General features: G+C 35.1%; 2 protein-coding genes across 2 annotated transcripts; one reads left to right on the top strand and one right to left on the bottom strand.

Annotated features, from left to right (window-relative positions):
* Nucleotides 1-223: 223 nt before the first annotated feature.
* CAND1 (cullin-associated and neddylation dissociated) lies at nt 224-11792 on the top strand. The gene is made up of 28 exons (XM_012984799.2): nt 224-452; nt 558-727; nt 1037-1247; nt 2423-2588; nt 2698-2827; nt 3591-3705; nt 3852-4009; nt 4093-4216; nt 4945-4995; nt 5076-5158; nt 5764-5848; nt 5924-6025; nt 6117-6215; nt 7177-7287; nt 7374-7457; nt 7530-7670; nt 8307-8399; nt 8500-8621; nt 8726-8888; nt 8973-9212; nt 9541-9789; nt 9888-10064; nt 10157-10303; nt 10446-10562; nt 10692-10860; nt 10978-11055; nt 11166-11304; nt 11408-11792. The coding sequence occupies exons 1-28, from the start codon at nt 417-419 to the stop codon at nt 11502-11504; spliced, it is 3657 nt and encodes a 1218-aa protein (XP_012840253.2). The 5' UTR covers nt 224-416; the 3' UTR covers nt 11505-11792.
* A 3483-nt stretch (nt 11793-15275) lies between these two features.
* Nucleotides 15276-19073, bottom strand: LOC105960607 (protein NRT1/ PTR FAMILY 4.3). Its single transcript, XM_012984798.2, has 5 exons — nt 18449-19073; nt 18129-18346; nt 17361-17792; nt 16908-17041; nt 15276-16287 (listed from the first exon to the last, which is right to left on the bottom strand). The coding sequence occupies exons 1-5, from the start codon at nt 18579-18581 to the stop codon at nt 15417-15419; spliced, it is 1788 nt and encodes a 595-aa protein (XP_012840252.2). The 5' UTR covers nt 18582-19073; the 3' UTR covers nt 15276-15416.
* Between the last annotated feature and the right edge of the window lie 1292 nt (nt 19074-20365).

The raw sequence follows: 20365 nt of genomic DNA, 5'->3' as shown, positions 1-20365 counted from the left end.
AAAAGACGGAATTTTTACCTCGTTGTGTCCGCTATCCAGATCTTCATCCGATGAACTCATTTATGTTCGTATATCACACCAATAAGTATGATTTGTGATGAAATCGTCTTGAGAGCGAATTTTTTTAGAGAGAGAAAGAGAGAGAGTCTTTGAACGGTAAATAGCAATTTTCAAACGGTAAAAAGCAAATCCCATAAATAGTGAAACTGTGAAAGGGGTCTCTACTTTTGCTTATTAAAAGAGTACGGCTCTAGCCCAAATAAATCACAGAGTCCAAAATCCAAACACGCCTTTAAATCACAGTCTCTACGCCCTTAAATAGGGTTTAAGAACACACAGAAAAGAGAACCAAAAAAAAAGAAAAAAATAATCAATCAACACAAACACAAAATTCCTCTGGTGAACTCCTTGCGAAGATGGCGAACTTAACCTTAACCGGGATCCTCGAGAAGGTAAACAACAATCGCCACTCCTTAATTTTGCTTTTTTTTTTTTTCTTCTACTCTGTAATCGAATGGCATTCAATCGGATTTTTTTTTTTGCTATGAAATTACCAGATGACGGGAAAGGACAAAGATTACAGATACATGGCCACCTCCGATTTGCTAAATGAATTGAACAAAGAGGGATTCAAAATTGATATTGATCTCGAAGCCAAATTGTCCAACATTGTCATTCAACAGCTTGACGATGCTGCAGGCGATGTTTCTGGACTTGCTGTCAAGTGGTCTGCTCCTTGATTCCATTGTTTACTCCAATACTTTTTTTTTATCTTTCTTCTTTTCTTCGTAAAATTACCGGGTTTTTTTGATATTCGAGGCCCTTATTTTTGTGAAATTACTGGGTTATTCTTGCTGCTTAGTGGTTGCTTTCTTGCTTTGTCTTCGGAGTATCGGAATACAATGACAATCTCTTGACAATATCACCCTTAACTGACAATCAATAAAAATATTTTTTTATGTTTTAAGTTGATAGTTGCCCCGGTATATCACTACTGTGTTCTAATTATATATTGTTTTGCTTTGACGTAATCTAGTCTCGCTCCATTGGTGAAGAAAGTTCGTGAGCAGCAGGTTCTTGAAATGACTAACAAGCTTTGTGATAAGTTGCTTAACGGGAAAGAGCAGAACCGGGACATTGCGAGCATTGCTCTGAAGACAATTGTTGCTGAAGTTCCTACCTCTTCTGTTGCACAGTCTGTTCTTGTATCTATTTCACCGAAGTTGATACGAGGAATAACGACACAGGTGAGTCCAGTATGTTTTTATATTTTTTACTTCTAGTCGATTAGTTAAATGCCTTGTAACGTTTGTAAATCGAATCCCGTCATTTTGAACTGTGGGTACGTTTAGTAAAACCAGTAACTTGATGGCCATATATCGAGTGTACCTTTTGTCCTCATTAGGTAGTTACAGGTGATATTCGTTTAATAATCGAAGAAAGCTAAGTTACTTTAATAACTGGTATCTTCAGTTTATTTTCCCTCCTGAATCCTGAAACTAATGATAACACAATGCCTGGTTTCTGTAATATTCCATCATGAGTTACGATACCTATTTTTACCAACTGAATATGAATGGTCTTTTTGATTTTTATGTTTCTGATGAATACTTATATCATTCTTTGGTAAGGTTATTTGCTTGGTTGTGAAATTGTCCTGTTCAACTCGTGTTTTCATCAGATGCATTTGGTGAGCTTATATTTGAAGTCCATAGGGTCGAAGAATTGAGTTCATCACTAGTGTTGGTGAATATATTTGTTTCTCGAGCTCATGATTTGCCTGTAGTTTGTCTTCTATGAAGTATTCATTTAAAGTGTATCTTGAGTGACTGTTGAACAATGAGATCTCAACAAGAGACTATATCAGTTTTGGGGCATTAGCTACATGATTAATCCTATTCGGTTCAGGACAGCATCAATAGAAAATCTTGTTTGTTTTAATTGACGTCGGAAAATGGATCGAACATTACATAATCTGGCTTCTAAGTTGGAACTAGGGGTTATAGTTTTAGCATTTGTGAATTCGAATGCAATATATTAATTTTGGAAAGGGGATTGCCTTTATATTGCTGATTGCAGCTCATTAGACAGAATCATGTTAAGATTTTTCTTTTCAATTCTTAGGAAGCTTCATTATGAAAGCTTTTGTGCTCTTCCATCTGTCTCTTATTCGTCACGATGCATTAAATTTCAATAGCTTTATCGTTTTTGGTGTTAATATATTGATTAATTCTTATTTTTCATGTCCTTGCGCAGCAGTTTATATATATATATATATATATATATATATATATATATATATATATATATATATATATATATATATATATATATATATATATATATATATATATATATATCACAATCTGTTTTTTTTGTCTCCTTGTATTGTCAAACTCATATTTTGTTTTACATTACCTAGGGAATGAGCACGGAAATCAAATGTGAATCTCTTGATATTCTTTGTGATGTTCTGCACAAATATGGTAACCTACTGGTATCAGATCATGAGGTATTATTAGGTGCATTGTTGCCCCAGTTGAGTATTAATCAAGCAAGTGTCAGAAAGAGGGCCGTTTCATGTATTGGTATGACTAACTGAATCAAAAAATTCTGGAGACTGTCTTGCCTTTCTTCTTTGTGTTAATTGACCTGATGAATCCTATGAGATGGCTTAATTTAGAATTTCTGCTGCAGCATCTCTCGCGTCGAGTTTGTCAGATGATTTGCTGGCAAAGGCTACCATTGAAGTTGTTCGGCTTTTAAGAAATCCTGCGATAAAATCTGAAATTACACGAACAAACATTCAGATGATAGGGGCTTTAAGGTAATTTTTCGAGTTAGGTTTCTTTAAAGAATGCTACATGTGTCTATATTTACTTTGCTGGTTCAAGAATTTTTACCGTGTATTCTGCTAGATTATATGTGTATATGATGTCATTTTTGGTTTCTATACATTAAATGCTTTTGTAATTTGGGATTTCCAGACTCTTATTAATTACACCCACTCATGCTTAAGGATTGATTATTATTTGTCTGCAGTATATCCATTAGGATTGTTTTGCTGACTTAGTTTACTTAATATTGCGGGTTTCTAATGTTTTGAATTCTTGACAATATGTAATCCTATGTAAGTTTGAGAGAGGTAATTACCCAATCACTTACGTTTTCACTTCAAGTACTGTTATAACTCAGAAGTCCATGGACCCAGTCGATCTCTATAATAAACTAGTGCTGAAGTAATCTGTCAAATATGCCTGGATAATGGATACTCGAGTCTAATTGCTCACGACTTTAGCTTGACAAATTCAAAAAGTTTAGAGGATGTCTGTACGTTAGATTAGTGGGCTTGAGTGACCCTACCAATGTGTTTTGTAAGCTGGGACCACCAACCAAATGCACCAAGGAAGTTGAAACAGATTAAAAAAAATCCCAGCTAGTTTAAAAGGATTTTTTGCTGTTGTCAACTAGGATCCCTGTATATGCTTGCCCAAGACCTGCAATATATTTTTAACATGGGACCTTTTGCTATATGTTATCCATCAAAGAGAATTTTCTAAGAAATGACCTGTTGATTTTTGTTTTTTAAGCCGTGCTGTTGGCTACCGCTTTGGTCCGCACCTTGGAGATGCAGTTCCAATTCTAATCAACTACTGTAAGAATGCTTCTGAGAATGATGAAGAGCTTCGTGAGTATAGCTTGCAGGTAAATTTATTTCTCTGTTATTTTTTTCTAAATCAGTTTGGATATGATCATTGTATTGCTGCCTTGGTTTTGGATTCAACTTTTATTTTATTTGATTCTTGGATTTTATTCCTCAGGGTTTATAGTTTATATATTTTCTGTTTCAGGCCTTAGAAAGCTTTTTGCTGAGGTGTCCCAGGGATATTTCTCCCCACTGCAACCAAATTTTACATCTCACTTTGGAATTTCTTAGCCATGATCCGAATTTCACTGATAACATGGAGGAAGACACGGATGATGAGAGTTATGCAGAAGAGGAAGATGAGTATGTTGTGAACTCATCATTTATTTGTTAATGGGGTTTTATACTGGGGAATTTTTTGGTAACATATTATTGTTTGGCTGTAGTGAGAGCGCTAACGAGTACACAGATGATGAAGATGTCAGTTGGAAAGTTCGGAGAGCTGCTGCCAAATGCTTAGCCGCATTAATTGTTTCTCGGTCTGAGATGCTCTCCAGGCTATATGAAGAGGTATACCATGATAATTTTTTAATATTACCAATTCTTGACATCTCTGGTTTCTTATCCCTTTGCATTTTATTGTTTTCGAATAATATGGATGATATACTAATTTTAGTGCCATCAAGGACCAATAAAATCCTCCATATAGTTTGCTTAAAAAAATAGGGCTTTTAAAAAACACCTGTTAGAAGATATTTAGGGTACGAATTTGTCTTTCTTTAGTAGTTTGTTTGTGACTATCTTTGGAAATAATTATTCAATCGTTTTGACTCTTTTACCTCTCTATATAAGAGAGTGCGTTCATTGAATAATATAGCAACGATATAGGTGGGGGAATATATCTGCATTAACTATAAAATGTTGTTAATGCAGCAGCAATTAGAAAGACAACTTTTTTACAATATATATGTTTTATGATATGAATGATTAACAAATTTTAGTGGCAAGAAGGAATATATTATAAAGCAACGTATAGGTTTCTTAACTAAAAGTTCATTTACTTATACTAGACTTTCATTCTCGAATATTGAACTTAGTTATTGAATGCTAGATTTCAGAGCTTCTTTGTTTATTTCTGTTTTGGAACTAGTTATTGATAATTTCTGAGACATGGAACGTGATTGAGAAGGAGTTGTTTTACGAAAATAATTACCTTTTGTTCTTTATTAAGTTTTTCTTTTGTTTTAAGCTAAATAGAGTAAGCTGACTAGGCAAAGGATAAAATCTTTCTCTTTCAGGCTTGCCCAAAGTTGATTGATAGGTTTAAAGAAAGGGAAGAGAACGTCAAGGTATGAAGGAACAAATCAACTGGTCCTTATATAATTGTAAGATTTCTCCTCGATTTATTAACTGACTTGATGTCCTGCAGATGGACGTCTTCAATACATTTGTTGAGCTACTCAGACAAACAGGAAATGTTACAAAAGGCCAGACTGATTTTGATGAATCAAGGCTAGTTTTTATTCTCCCAGCCTGATTTTTGAGATATGCTTGTAGCTATTATCTATTATTCTTATGGTGTTCTAAGCTTTGAATTTGAGGAATGCTGTTGTGGAGCCCATGTCATAAAATTAAATAATTTTACAATATGTACTTGATAGGTTTCTGCAAACCATTATTTCTTTTAGGAATAGTCACTCTTGAAACTCATACTACATAATCCCTTCTTGTGTTGTGCACTTTGGTATGTAAATATGGCAGTTTCTAGGCGAAAAATGACCATGAATGCATCATTATTAAATGAAAGAGCTGATCGAGAAGCATTTAAGTTATTTGGAATTACTTAAAACTGGGCTGTTGTCTTTTGATAACAAGGCTCTAGACAGTTAATATGTTGTTGCGTGTCACCTTTTCTGTCAACCGACATTTCTTGATTAATCTGATGAGTCAACTTGAAAAGTTAGGCCCAAAAAAATGATGTATTGGGCTAGCATAACCTTCTGTAAACTCTGTATGGGTCGTACTTAATCTAGTTATATGAATATTACTTGCACAGTATTGCCAAGATTTGTAAATTTTCTGTTTTATCTTATTTTTTTATCATGTAACTTGTGCAGTCCCAGATACCTATTGAAGCAAGAGGTTCCAAAGATTATTCGTGCTGTAAATAAGCAGCTACGTGAAAAATCTATCAAGACAAAGGTAGAAAGTTGTTATAAATATGCTGTTATGTTAACTTCCGAGCTTCCAATTTATTGTTTTATTCATGTCTTACAGGTTGGGGCCTTCTCAGTTTTGAAAGAGCTGGTAATTGTTTTGCCTGATTGCCTTGCGGACCACATTGGATCTCTTACTCCTGGAATCGAGAAAGCACTTTGTGTATGTTCTGCTCTATTACTCTTTCCCATGTCATTTTTGTTATTGTCCATGTTCTTAGAAGTATTATATTTTTCAATTTACCTCTATACAGGACAAATCGTCTACCTCAAATTTAAAGATTGAGGCGCTTGTTTTTACGAGATTAGTGTTAGTCTCACATGCTCCTTCTGTTTTCCATCCCTACATCAAGGTATTGGCTAGTCATTTTTTTTTCCTATTTATATAGGTTATCCACTTTTTGCAAGTCTGTATGTTCTGGAAATTTTTGTAGAGGACATGTCATTAGTCATTACTAAATTAACTTCTTTCCTTGTTCAATCTGTTATCCTGGGAAGATCAGTGTTAGAAGGATTCCCCATAGGTTTATTGATTGTAAACATTTGACCATTTAGGGTGTTCACATTTGTATATCTTGTTTGTTAATAGACACGTGAGAGGATTTTGCTGCACTCTACTGTAAGGTAGACTATTTCTTGTAACTAATAGACCTGGTGGAGTAGTTTCCAGGACCCGTGGTGTTTTAATTTCATAGAAAGTTTATTCAATCTGCAAATGGAGAATACTGCTATCAAGAAATGAGATAACAGGCAAAAGATTAATAATTAGCTTAGTTCCAGGTCAATCAAGCTTGAGAATTATGTATAACTGCTATTGAATATTTGCTCGTGTGCCGAGAAGTTTCTTAATTCAAAATTTGTTACAAAATCTACAGTTATTGTCATCAGGGTACACTGGTAGACTGTAGTGCGCAAAAGCTTTTTCTAGTTTGCTTGAATTTTAGGATTGCATTGTATTTCCTGTCCAATCCAAGATGGTGGGCTCATAATTCTTTCCCAGAAGCTAGTCAATGCTGTTATTCAGTTCAATGAACATTCGTATAAACACGCACTAGAATACTTCAAAAATATTCATGCTCATAGACCAATGATTGGAAGAAGGAAAAGTATTACTTAATCTTTGTCTGATGCATTTGATTGTGAGTTAGATTATCTGTTGATTATGGATTAGTTGCTAGTGATTGTCTACTGTCCTACAACATTCAGCTTTTATAAATCTTGTACAAATGAAGGTCCATCATTAAAACACATTTGCTAATCCATGTCAAAAGATTCTCTTGGTTCTTTACTGATGGTTACTCCTGTTTATCTTAGGCGATTTCAGCCCCAGTTATATCTTCTGTCGGTGAAAGGTATTACAAAGTTACTGCAGAGGCATTAAGAGTCTGTGGAGAACTTGTTCGTGTTGTTCGACCAAATATTGAGGTCTGCTGCCATATGTCTAAATTTTATATGGTTTCTAGTATTGTGAGTCCCCTTTGTGCAAAGTTAAATACGATTTTGTTGTCCAGGATCATGGTTTTGACTTCAAACCCTATGTCCGTCCTATATACAAAGCCATCATGTCACGCTTGACAAACCAAGATCAAGATCAGGTTAGCAAATTGTTTGTGTTGAAATCTTGTTCTCTTTTTACTTTCATGCCTTACTGATCTTCACACTCGCAGGAAGTGAAAGAATGCGCCATTTCTTGTATGGGGCTTGTGGTTTCTACATTTGGTGATCATCTTGTGGGGGAACTACCTGCATGCCTTCCTGTGCTTGTGGATCGAATGGGGAATGAGATAACTCGTCTTACAGCTGTGAAGGTTTGTAAAGTTTTTTTTCCTTGGGAGTTTTCTTCTTAGTTCATTCGTGGTTCTTGTTTCACATTTTGCAATGTCAAAAAACAAATAAATGCTGGAATTTCTGCTTTTATCTCCAGCACACACGTTTGTTAAAAGGACGCAGTTGTTAAAAGGATGATGTTAGTGTTATTAAGCATTGATCATAAAGACCCCACATGAAGAGTATGATGAATTTATTCGTGATGACCAAATTCTTTGTAGTGTTGATGATCAAGTTGAATTTATTTGTTTTCTGTTCTTCTTAGCCTGCGTTTATCAGGGCTTCAGAGAGATAGAGTATCAACTAATTTCAGTTAATTAAATGATTGAAGAAATGATTAAGGCTATCTGTTGTTTGGAGCACTAGAAGTAGCTTGCATATGGTCATAATTTCTTTGTAACTTAATCTTATGAGGGACTTGTGAGATAAGATCAAAACTTGTATTTAGAACAAATTTTATGCAGCTCTAACTCTTATATCAGGAATCCATTTTCTTGAGTTTGTTTGTGTACTATTCCTGATGGAAAAATAAGGACATATATGTATCTTGTAGTTTCATAAAACAGTTCAATTATTTACAGTCTGATGTTCAAGCTTTTAACTATTGCTTCTTCCAGGCTTTTGCTGTTATTGCCGCTTCTCCCCTGCACCTCGATCTATCTTGCATTTTAGAACATGTAATTTCGGAGCTGACTGCATTCCTGCGTAAGGTATGACTTGCTGTCCTCCCTACATCCTTTGCATAATTTTTGATACCCTGATGACTTGATATAATCTACTGAACTGCTTTCACCTTTTTCTCGATAATAGGCCAATCGAGCATTAAGACAGGCTACTCTAGGGACGCTAAACACACTAATTGTTGGCTATGGTGATAAAATTGGTCCAGCTGCTTACGAAGTCATTGTTGTTGAACTTTCAACTCTGATAAGGTTAAATGAAACTACGGCAGACGTATAATTTTGCATTGAAATTGATAAATATATGTGATCTCTTGGGCTATTTTTTAATACTAATTATTCGTACTGCTTTTCAGTGACTCGGACTTGCATATGGCTGCTCTAGCTCTGGAATTATGCTGTACATTAATGGCTGATAAAAGATCTGGTCCAAATGTTGGTTTGACTGTCAGAAACAAAGTTTTGCCCCAAGCACTGACTCTAATTGGAAGCTCACTGCTTCAGGGGCAAGCTCTTCTGGTACTATAATTATGATTAATTGATTAATAATAGATGCTATAGAGATGGTTCGCTTTAATATAACCTCATCTTCGGAAATCACAGGCACTGCAGAACTTCTTTGGTGCCCTGGTTTATTCAGCAAACACGAGCTTTGACGTCCTGCTGGACTCACTGCTTTCAACTGCAAAACCATCAGCCCAGTCCGGTGCTGTTGCGAAACAAGCTTTATTCTCCATTGCGCAATGTGTGGCTGTCCTCTGCCTTGCTGCAGGCGATAAAAAGTGTTCCTCTACCGTAGCTATGCTTACAGATATCCTGAAAGCTGATAGCAGCACCAATTCGGTATGCCATCAACTGATGTCTGTGGATGCCTTACTTGGCTTCGATATTTAATTGCTACTACACATATACATTCCTACTTGTCCCTTGTTGACCAGGAATAAATTATATTGGCATTCAAGCAAATACTTGCAGTTATTATGATTCAGAAATGTTTTTGGCTTCTTGAATGCCACTTTGAATCACTAATCAATAATCATCTATTCTTGTAGTAATTGTGGAAATGATGTTAGACGCTTTAATCTTTATCTTGCGCATTTTGTAAATCGGGTCAACCAGTTCTGTTTTATTACCTCCATTGTTCTTATATTATTCATTTTCTTTCCCATAGGCCAAGCAACATCTTTCCCTGCTGTGCTTGGGGGAGATCGGCAGGAGAAAAGATCTGAGCTCTCATGACCATATCGAGAATATTGTTATCGACTCCTTCCAATCACCTTTCGAAGAAATAAAATCTGCTGCATCATATGCACTAGGAAATATTGCTGTTGGCAATTTACCAAAGTATTTGCCATTTATCTTGGACAAAATTGATAATCAGCAGAAGAAGCAATACCTGTTGCTTCATTCCCTGAAGGAGGTGCGTTCCTTGTACAGTTACGCGTTTTAGAGAATTATGTTTGATCAGCATTGCCTGATAACTCGACCTTACTTTCTGGATACTCACTCTTCTTACAGGTCATCGTAAGACAATCTGTTGAGAAAGCAGAATTTGACAACTCTAGTGTCGAAAAGATCACTAGTTTGCTCTTTAATCACTGTGAAAGTGAGGAGGAAGGAGTTCGCAATGTGGTGGCCGAGTGTTTAGGAAAAATTGCCCTTATTGAACCTGGAAAACTTGTTCCTGCACTCAAGGTATCTTTTTAGAATGTGATATGTGCAGTTTTTATTTGAACATGTTATGTTTATTTTTACGGACAGGATTAAATGTTTTAACACAATTGTAGGAGAGGATATCAAATCCTGCAGCATTCACCCGAGCAACAGTTGTAATTGCAGTGAAATATTCTATTGTTGAGCGGCAAGAGAAAATAGATGAGATTTTGTACCCCGAGATTTCATCTTTCTTGATGCTTATCAGGGATCATGATCGGGTAATAATTTCCTAATTGCTTTTAAGAATCAATTCAGTTTAAGCAACATCTTAATAAAATAAAAGTAAAATAGTGTTGCATGTCTATTTTTTGTTTGCTTGACATTAAATTCAGTTAACATGGTTTATTGGTTTATGAGCAGCATGTGAGGCGTGCCTCCGTATTGGCCTTGAGTACTGCAGCTCATAACAAGCCTATCCTGATAAAGGGCCTGCTTCCAGAACTATTGCCACTTCTCTACGACCAAACAGTTATAAAGGTAACTATCTTCTCGGTTTAGCATACATATCAATTAATTACGAAACTAAGAAAGTTCCTGCTTTAGTACGATGCTAACCGAAAGTCTCCTTTACTAACTTAAACCCGTTTGTCAATTTTCTCTTTGCAGAAAGAATTGATCAGGACAGTGGATTTAGGTCCGTTCAAGCACACAGTAGACGACGGGCTTGAATTGAGGAAAGCCGCTTTCGAATGCGTCGACACTTTGTTGGACAGCTGTCTTGATCAAGTGAACCCATCGTCTTTTATTGTTCCATTCCTTTTATCTGGTTTAGATGGTGAGTCGATCTGAGGCGCATTAGTTTCTTACCATCTTTCACCATCTATAATAATTTCTGGAAATTTCGTAAAGAGTTTTATTGCTGGACGGTCACTTAGATTTTCTTAAATTCCAGATCACTATGATGTTAAAATGCCATGTCATCTTATCCTTTCGAAGTTATCCGACAAGTGTCCATCCGCTGTGTTGGCAGGTATTTCCTTGTCATTAATCTTATTATTGCAGATAATCCTAGTATTTCGACCGAACTTAACATTATACGTAGATATTAATGCAATTTTCATCAAATATTTGCACTTCCAGTATTGGATTCTTTGGTGGACCCTCTCCAGAAAACCATCAATTTTAGGCCCAAGCAAGATGCAGTCAAGCAAGAAATTGACCGTAACGAAGACATGATCCGGAGTGCCCTCCGTGCAATTGCATCCTTGAATCGTATAAGGTATGTATAATAAGGTTTTAGATGAATATATATATTCTGTTGGGAATTTTGAAATAAAATATTATAACTTTCGTTTCTTTCTCTTTCTACTCGGCATTTGCAGTGGAGGAGATTGTAGTCACAAGTTCAAGAATCTCATGAGTGAAATTGCGAAATCCCACACACTATCGGAGAAATACTCTTCTATCAGAAACGAGTGAGAGTTGTTTTGATGTTCTGGAAACTTTTTAAACATGTTTTTGATATTTATAAATGGGACCGGAAATGTTTTTATAGTGATGGGGAAAAAGGGGTTAAATGGGAGTAATATACCGAACCGAATGCCGTGCCGGACTAGTGAGTGGAACCGAACCAACTTGTACAGCATCGTCATAGCCTTTTTCCAGATGCTCTGTTTTCGATTCCATTGGCTTATGCTATGTTGTAAATTTGGAGAAGATGCGATTTTTAATTGAATTCCATTAATGTTATTGGTTATTTCAAGGTTACTTGTCCTGTAGATGCATTGTAATTCTATCTATGTTCTTCTATGTTTTTAAAAAAGAAAATTTATTTTCGGAAAAACGACACTTTTCTGAATGATTAAATTCAAGGTCAAATTACGGCCACTCTGAGTTATGGTTAAATTATAAAAAAAATCCCTCCTATTTAGGTAATTACAGTCACCCCTCAACTATTACGAAAAGATCCATCCAGAGGTAAATTTGGGGATGTTAAGTCGGTAAAACTGAACCGAAATTTCGGTACGCCAATGTTTCATACCGCTTACTGGACTAAAGATACGATTTGGTTTGGTAAATAATTGAATTACATAAATTTTATGTAAAAATATTTAAAAGAAGGGGTGTCTGTAATCACCCAAACAAGAGTGGGTTTTTTTTTCCCGTAATTTAGCCATACCTCAGGGGTGACTGTAATTTGCCCTTAAATTCAACTAATAGACGACGGTATCCTATCCCTGTTGGTAATTGGTACCCTGAAAACCATCTTCGTGAAAGATATGTTACAACATCTCCTTAGGTTAAATGACTATGAACTTGTAAGAGTTAGAGATTGTAACTCATACTTGGTTTATGTCTATATAATGAGAAAAACTCCCTTCCCATCTAATCTTCGTAATTATTTTTAGGGCTGGACATAGGTCGGCTTTATTGGCCAGCCGAACCACTTTCAACCCGCTTTTATCGGCTGATAATTTAGTTGTCGGTTCGGTAATTTTAACCGACCCATATATAAATGGGTCGGTCAGTGGTTTTTAGTTTACTGAAAAGTCGTTTGGTCGATAAAAATTTATTGCGAATATTTAATTGTAATTCTTATTTTGTTAACGTTGAAATAATATCTAAAAGAAGTCAAAAAAAAAAATAATCCCATGGAGTGTTGTTTCAAGCCTTTCAAGAGCGAGAAGATGGAGCAAACGACGACGAAGCTGATTCGACGATTCTTCATCGCAGTTTCTCTTTTATTCTTCTTCTTTCCTAAACCCATGTATTTTTACTATTCTCATTGTTTTTCTTCAAACAACATATATCAGTAGGTAGGTAACTCTTAATTAATTACACATCCTTTAGATTAGACTTTTGTGTAATTTATTGCAATAAAATAAAATGCGTTTGATATATCATTTAATTGAGACTATGCAGAAAAAGAAACAAAGTTGGAGGTTCTACTTTCTAGTACCATCAGTGCAAATCACATGCACAAACTAGGGTTTGAATAAATTTTAATTATTTGGTATATATAGTCAAATTAAAAAAAAAAGAAAAAAAAAAAAAGTAGTTACGTGCATGCACTGTTACAATAAGCTAACCTAGCTAAACTTGTCGGCTAAGCTATCATCATCAATTCATCATCTCCCCCCCCACGATTGAAGGATGTATGTAATAAAGCAGCTTCTTCTCTAAACAGCAATAAATTAAATAAATTAAATAAAATAAAAATGGTATATATATATATGGGTAAATTACAAACACCCCCCTGAGGTATGGTCAAATTACAAAACCCCCCCTCTTGTTTGGATAATTACATCTACCCCCTCAACTATGATTTTTTCTTAGACCTCCACCTTTATGGTGCCAAATTCAACATAATCATCTAGATTCCATGAAATGTGCTCTAGTTTGTACTCTTTTCGTGTAAAAAATACAGTTTCCGATACACCACAAACTGATATATACAAGCTCAAAATCACATATTATGGTCATCTTGCTTCATAATGTAGAGTTTGAATGGGATAAAACGGGTACAAAAGTGATAATATTACATATAATCTCGAAGATTCCACTAAATTTGATGAGTTGAGGGGGTGGTTGTAATTATCCAAACAAGAGGGGTGTTTTTGTAATTTGGCCGTACCTCAGGGGGTGTTTGTAATTTACCCATATATATATATATATATATATATATATATATATATATATATATATATATATATATATATATATATATATATATATATATATATAAATTTGCATGGAGATATATGGAGATTGGAGGGTCCATTAATTTGTGCACTTGTTTTATCCAACACAATCAACACCATTCATCCCACTCGTGTTTTTTTCTTACTATGGGGATTGGGGGGGCCTCTTTCATTCCGACATGTTTCAGACATGTCCCTCTTTTTTAGCTTTTCTAATTGAGTTTCGTCGATTCTGATCCGAAAATTTTCAATTTTGGAATGGAGTTATTTTTACTCCAATTTCAATTTTTTTTCGAAAGTGCTAATTCCGATCAGATCCGTTTGGTTACACTCCTCTTGAGCTTAAATAATGGATGGCTTTTCAGTCTTTATATTTTTCTCTGAGTGAAAAATACATTTTTGGTCTTCATTATTCACAGATGACATATTTAGTCCCTCGTGTTTCAACACTTTTGGTCATTTCTGTCAATTTTCTGTTAGTACTAACGGAATCAATCTTAACTGACGGCCTAACGTTAAATTGACGAAAATAACCAAAAGTGTTAAATTGGTAAAACAATCGAGGTAATCTTCATAAACGAAAATTATATTTTTCCCTTTTTCTCGACTAGACAACTTTTGGGCCGTTGTCACTTTGTATGAAAATATTACATAGAGGTTGGGTGTCAGCCTAAGAGAATGGGGGGCGGGGGGCCTAGATTGAAAAAAAAAAGAAAAAGAAAATGAAAATTAAAGGAGAAAAATAATGGATGACTCTGTTTGTAAAAGAGAGTTTCTTCTTCTTCTTCTATTGCCTTTTGTTCAGTAGCTCTGCTTTTCATTATGTTCTGTGATTGATTATGCATCAACTCTCACAGTAGCTGCACTACCGGTCACTACTATATATGTATATGTATATATTACAGAAAAGCCCAAATTGTTTGGGTAATTACAACCAGCCCTCAACTATTAATCATCTTTTACGTCCACCATTATGGTGTCAAATTCAACAGAATTTTCTAGATTCCGTTGAGTATTCTTTAGTTTGTTCTCGTTTTGTGCAAAAATGCAGTTTCTAATGCACCACAATCTGATATTACATTTACAAGGCAAGAGACACATCTTATAATGATCATCTTGTTTGTTTCAGAATGCAGAGCTCAAATGTGGTGAAACGGGTACAAACTGGAGAATATTCCACATAACGTAGAAGATTCCACTAAACTTGACACCACAAAGGTCTACGTGCAAGAAAATTCGTAGTTGAGGAGTAGTTGTAATTACGCAAACAAGAGAATTTTTTTTTGTAATTTAACCTTGTCTCAGGACCGGTCGTAGTTTAATATATATATATATATATATATATATATATATATATATATATATATATATATAAAAGCTACATAAAAAGTTAAGGCACTATCTACATATCTACTGGCTATAGTCATATAGTAGTACTGCTTGCACATGTTCTGTGGTAAAGCTATTATTATTGACTTTGATGCAGTACTAATAAGAATAATTAAATACAATGGATCTTCATACATCAAGGACCAAAAAAAAAAGGGAATTAAATAAGTAGATTATAATAGCAAATTAATTAATCACATCCATTTAATTTTATGTACATTCATATAAAACACCATATTTAATTAATTATCCCTACATCATTTCCCTCCTTTTTTTTTCTCAAAACAAAAGAAAACATTAATCATACAATGTCACCACCGTCGACTTTTCCCGGTGGTGGTGCCGCCGCCGCCGGGGATCGATTATTATTTCTCGAACACCACCTCGCCCAAAACAAATAATTGAAGAAGTTGACGAAGCTCAAAACCGCCAAGAGCCAATAAAACAAATCCAACCTATCTTTATTCAAATCATTATCCCCCAACCACCCTCGACCACCGGACGACGACGACGTAACCTTATTCACGAGCGAAACGAGAACCGAGCTAAAAAAGAATCCGAACGAGTACGAGCAATAAGTAATCGCCGTCAGAAACGACTGCATGCCCTTCAAATCTTGCTTGTAGAAAAACTCGATCAATCCGACCGCAGTGAACATCTCTGACACCCCGAATATCAAGAATTGAGGCGTGATCCAAAATATCGAAACTATCTCGCCCGAGTCCAAATACGCGTCCCGTCTCTTTTTCTCCATAATGGCTGCGGACACCATGGAGAAAGTGGCGAGGAAAAGGCCGGCGCCTATGCGGTGGAGAGGGGCGATCCCAGAAGTATGGCCGGTGAATTTACGGGCGAAGGGGACGAAGAAAGTGTCGTAGAGCGGTACGATGAATATGAGCATGATGTAAGGGATTGATTGGAGGGAGGCTGGTGGTATGTGGAAGTTTTTGGTTAAGTGTGTGTTCATTGAGCTGCCTTGTTGGACTGAGAATGTTTGGAGTTGTGCTAATATTGTGTTGAATATTATTGTGCATGCAAATATTGGGATTATTGAGATTAGGGTTTTGACTTGTTCCACTTGGTTTGGTGTGCACAATCTCCATGGGCTTTGCCTTTTGTTTCTTCCATTTTCTTGAATTGGATCAATCTTGATGCAAGCCTTGTTCAAGAATCTGAAATTTAAAAAAAAAAATTGTGTTGATTATGTATGCAAAAATAAATTATTAGAACATAAATGTGTTTTTTAGGGTAATTTAGGGGAAAAAAAACCCTGAACTTAGACCAAATTACGAAAAAGACCCAATTATTAAAATCCCTCCGACGTTTGTTTTCGTCTTACCCCCTACTGTGTGATTTTTCACTGAATCTTTTTGAGTCTAGAGAATATTTTCCTAAAAATACCAATTATACCCCTGCAGACGTAGAATTTCTTTTATGTTACTTTTTAAAGGTAAAACAAATACTCTCAAAGGGGTAATGGTGATACTAAAAAGCTGTGAGTGTATCATTGTAAGAAAAATAAATATTCCGTTTAAAGGCCCCTAGAAGTTAATTTTTTCTCTCAAAAACAACATAAAAAAATGGCACGTCCGCAAGGGTAAAATCGATATTTTTTGGGGAATATTCCCTGTGGTACAAAATATTTTGGTGAAAAATCACATCGTAAGAGGGTTTTGTAATATTGGAACAAACGTTGGAGGGATTTTGGTAATTACGAATAGCTGAGGGTGTTTTTTGTAATTTACCCTAAGTTGGGGTGCTATTTGCAATTTACCATTTTTTTTTTAATTACCTGAATCTTTGAGAGAGTTGAGGATTGACAAAATTGTCAGAAATGGGGTTGTCTGTATTAGCATGCAGTTGCTGCTCTTTGGAGGGATCAGAAGGACAAATTTGCTTTCTATTTAAAGTTGCAGCCACAAACACCTGACATATAAAAGAAAAAAATAAAAAATTAATTAATTAATTAAAAGTAATAAAAAAAAAATGAAAATTAAATATGAGTGATTAGCAAAAGATGCAAAATCTTCCGACATAATCTTGAATCTTGTAATATAATCTGGGCACATTTAATTGTAAAAGAAAACAAACTTTTTTCAAGAACATGAGTCACAAAGGCACCACTACTTGCATCAACATGTACACAAAAAAACCTTATTTTATTGAAAAAAGGAAAAAAATTAAAAAATTAAAAAATTAAAAAAATTAAAAATTGAAAAATAAAAAAATAAAAATTGTTTCTTACTTGTGCAATAGGGGTCAAAATACTTCCTCGAGGAGGCTTATTCCTGTATAGAACCGTACCACAGATCAAGCTTATCAACCCTACGGCCATGGCGGCAGCCGACACGCCGAAACCAACGTCCATACCGGAGTGCGTTTGCACGTAAACAAGAACCGTCAGCGCAATAAGTTCGCCCATCGAAAACGCAAAATACGCGGCGTTGAAGTATTTCGACAGCTTCTTCGACTCTTTCGGATCGTCCTGTCTGAACTGATCCGCGCCGTGCGCTATCATGTTCGGTTTCACGCACCCGCTCCCCAACGCCACCAAATAGAGCGCCACGAAGAATATCAGCGCCTTTAAACCCTTCGCCTCCACGCACAACTCGTTCTCGCCGCACGGCGGCGGTTTCAGTTGTGGAAGATGCGCTTGCACCGATAGCAGGATGAAACCCTGTATTAATATTTATGTATAACAATCAAAAGTTTAAGCTGTCAGTGAACTAAAATGTATCAATATTAATTATCTCCAGTACTACACGCATGTGTGAATGAACCACCAACTCAACCAAAAGATTAAGTTGAGTCAGTGAGATAAATCATTTAATATTAATATTTCTAATACGACCGCCAGCTTCAAGTGGGCTTCAATGTAAATTTACATTTCAAGCCTTTTGCACTTGGGAATATTGAGGCTGGCTGATATTATATTGAATGACTATCTCAACTAAAAGTTTAAGGCGATGAAAACTGATCAAAGAGGAGTGAGAAAGTAGAGAGGGGGGTGTACGGAGAGTTCGATGAAGCCGAATATGAGCATGGTCCAGAAGCAGCCGAGATACGAGTCGGAGAGGTGGCCGCCGAGGAGTGCGAGGATGAAAACAGTTCCGATGAAGTTGGTGACGGTGTTTGCGGATTTCGGTAAAGAAAAATGCATCTCGTTTATTACGTATGTTATCAGATTGTTCCCAACCGCTGCTATCCCCATTATCTCAAATCCTTGCAGCCCTGCAACCATATTATATATATAGTATGAGAGATAATCTAGAGAGAGAGAGAGAGAGAGAAATCTATAGAGAGAGAGAGAGAGAGATCTAGAGAGAGAGAAACCAAGAACAAAAGAAGAAGCTCTCATTCCGCCATGCTTGAGAGGGTTGGAGGGACGGCCTCTCCAATCAACGGTAGTGATCTGATCTTCTTCTTGATCAGAGTTATGCTTTTGGTTTTCTCCCTTCAACTCCATTTTTTTCTTCTTTCACAGAAACACACACACAATTGGTGTGTGTATGTATTTCTAGTGAGAGAAACTTATAACTATAGTTATATGTTTTTTTTGATAATTATATGTTGTGCAGGTGATGAAGATACCAATTTATATATAGTAAGAAAAAGGGCATACAGGGCTTTCACTTTCAAAGAGGTCCCTGTTGGATATTTGTGACCAAATTAAAACACTCACCACCCCATATATCTAAATTCCAAACACAACAATATATCTCTATCTTTCTCTCTCACACACACACACACACGCACGCATGCACTTCACCATCGCGCGTGGATGCCACTTTCTCTAATGATATAATCGCTCACTAGTCACTACCATCAACAATGACTCGAAAACAATATATATAATTAGTGTATAAATTGGAGTATTATTGTGGGTTCAGATATATTATTAACTTCGTTCAAATAATAATATATCTCGGTCACAACTCAGGTGTAAACATATTTAATTATTAGTTTCATTGATCCTAATTGTATTAATTTATAGTGGTTTAAGTATAATAATTTAATTATCTTGGAATACTGACAAAATACAAAATACAAAAACAAATCAAAGTTTTTTTAAGATTTGTACGTTAAAAAGTCGGCGCGATTATCGTATCTTATGATTTGCAGGTTATTGTACGATAAGCAAATTTATTCATTGATGTGGATTGCTTTTTCAACAAAAAAGAAAAGAAGAAAATCTTATCTTATTGAGATTATATGCCACCTCGTTTGATGGTCTATATTTGCTTCCTCTTGGTTTTTTTTTTTCTTTCTGTTTTATTTATTATTTATTTATTATTATTATTATTTAATATTAATTATTTGGGTAGGTTGTAGTGGCAAGCTGCCAAATATCCAAGTGCCAGCTTTATCTATGACAACAGTTGTTTATAATATGTGGTTTGTGTGTGAATATGTGCACTGGAAATTGGATTTTTAATTTTATTCTGAACAAGAGTTGACATTTGCATGTGTTGAAGAATATATTATATGGTGTCTAATATTTTTCTCATGGGATTTTTAAACCTCACCATTGCTTTAAAAATGGAATATTATAAATAATAGAGAAAAAGGTGAACAGGCTTTTTTTTTTTTTAGTTTGCACCCTTTTCATATATATATATATATATATATATATATATATATATATATATATATATATATATATATATGAGTTGTTTGAGGTATTATTATTAGTTTTAAAAAGATTGAACTCTATTTATTTGGGATGTGTGCAAAAGTCATGAGATTGTAAAGAGGAATCTTGAATTGTTATTTACCGTATAATCAGTGGTGGAATCAGCATAGGATAAGAGTGGGGGCAGGCCCCCTAACATTTCCGAGATCCTTATTGTTTATATATATAAAAACAATGATGCATAATAGTATTAACAGCCTTTCCCTTTTTTTTTTTTTTAATACATTCGATCCCCTTCAAATCGTAGTTCCGCTAGTGACTATGACAACTATTTTCGAGATGTTTGGGCGAATTTGGAGTTTTTGATATATAGCATAGTTGATTCCTTTATTATATGTTTCTTTTTTCTTTATTCCATTATTCGCGCTACAATGACATTTGACGTATTATTCTTGTCACGGTATTATATTTGATGAACGATTTAAGAGCAATTAAGTTTTCAAGTAAATACAACGAACTTTTTATTATTTTTACTATATGAAGTGTACATTTTTATTTATAATTTTTAATCAAATTATAATTATAGCGTAAAACCATTTTAACTGGATATTTTATAC

Source organism: Erythranthe guttata, chromosome 2, assembly GCF_056151865.1.
Source record: "Erythranthe guttata isolate IM_541 chromosome 2, IM_541, whole genome shotgun sequence".
NCBI lineage: Eukaryota > Viridiplantae > Streptophyta > Magnoliopsida > Lamiales > Phrymaceae > Erythranthe > Erythranthe guttata.
The sequence above is the reverse complement of the archived record's forward strand: the minus strand, read 5'-3'. Positions and strand labels throughout refer to the sequence as shown.

Coding starts and splice junctions, on each gene's coding strand:
- CAND1 (XM_012984799.2), top strand. CDS start 417: ATGGCGAACTTAACCTTAACCGGGATCCTCGAGAAG. Junction 1,248..2,422: donor TACGAGGAATAACGACACAG/GTGAGTCCAGTA, acceptor TACATTACCTAG/GGAATGAGCACGGAAATCAA. Junction 8,889..8,972: donor TTCAGGGGCAAGCTCTTCTG/GTACTATAATTA, acceptor CGGAAATCACAG/GCACTGCAGAACTTCTTTGG.
- LOC105960607 (XM_012984798.2), bottom strand. CDS start 18,581: ATGGAGTTGAAGGGAGAAAACCAAAAGCATAACTCTGATCAAGAAGAA. Junction 17,793..18,128: donor TCGGCTTCATCGAACTCTCC/GTACACCCCCCT, acceptor ATATTAATACAG/GGTTTCATCCTGCTATCGGT. Junction 16,288..16,907: donor CAACTCTCTCAAAGATTCAG/GTAATTAAAAAA, acceptor TTTAAATTTCAG/ATTCTTGAACAAGGCTTGCA.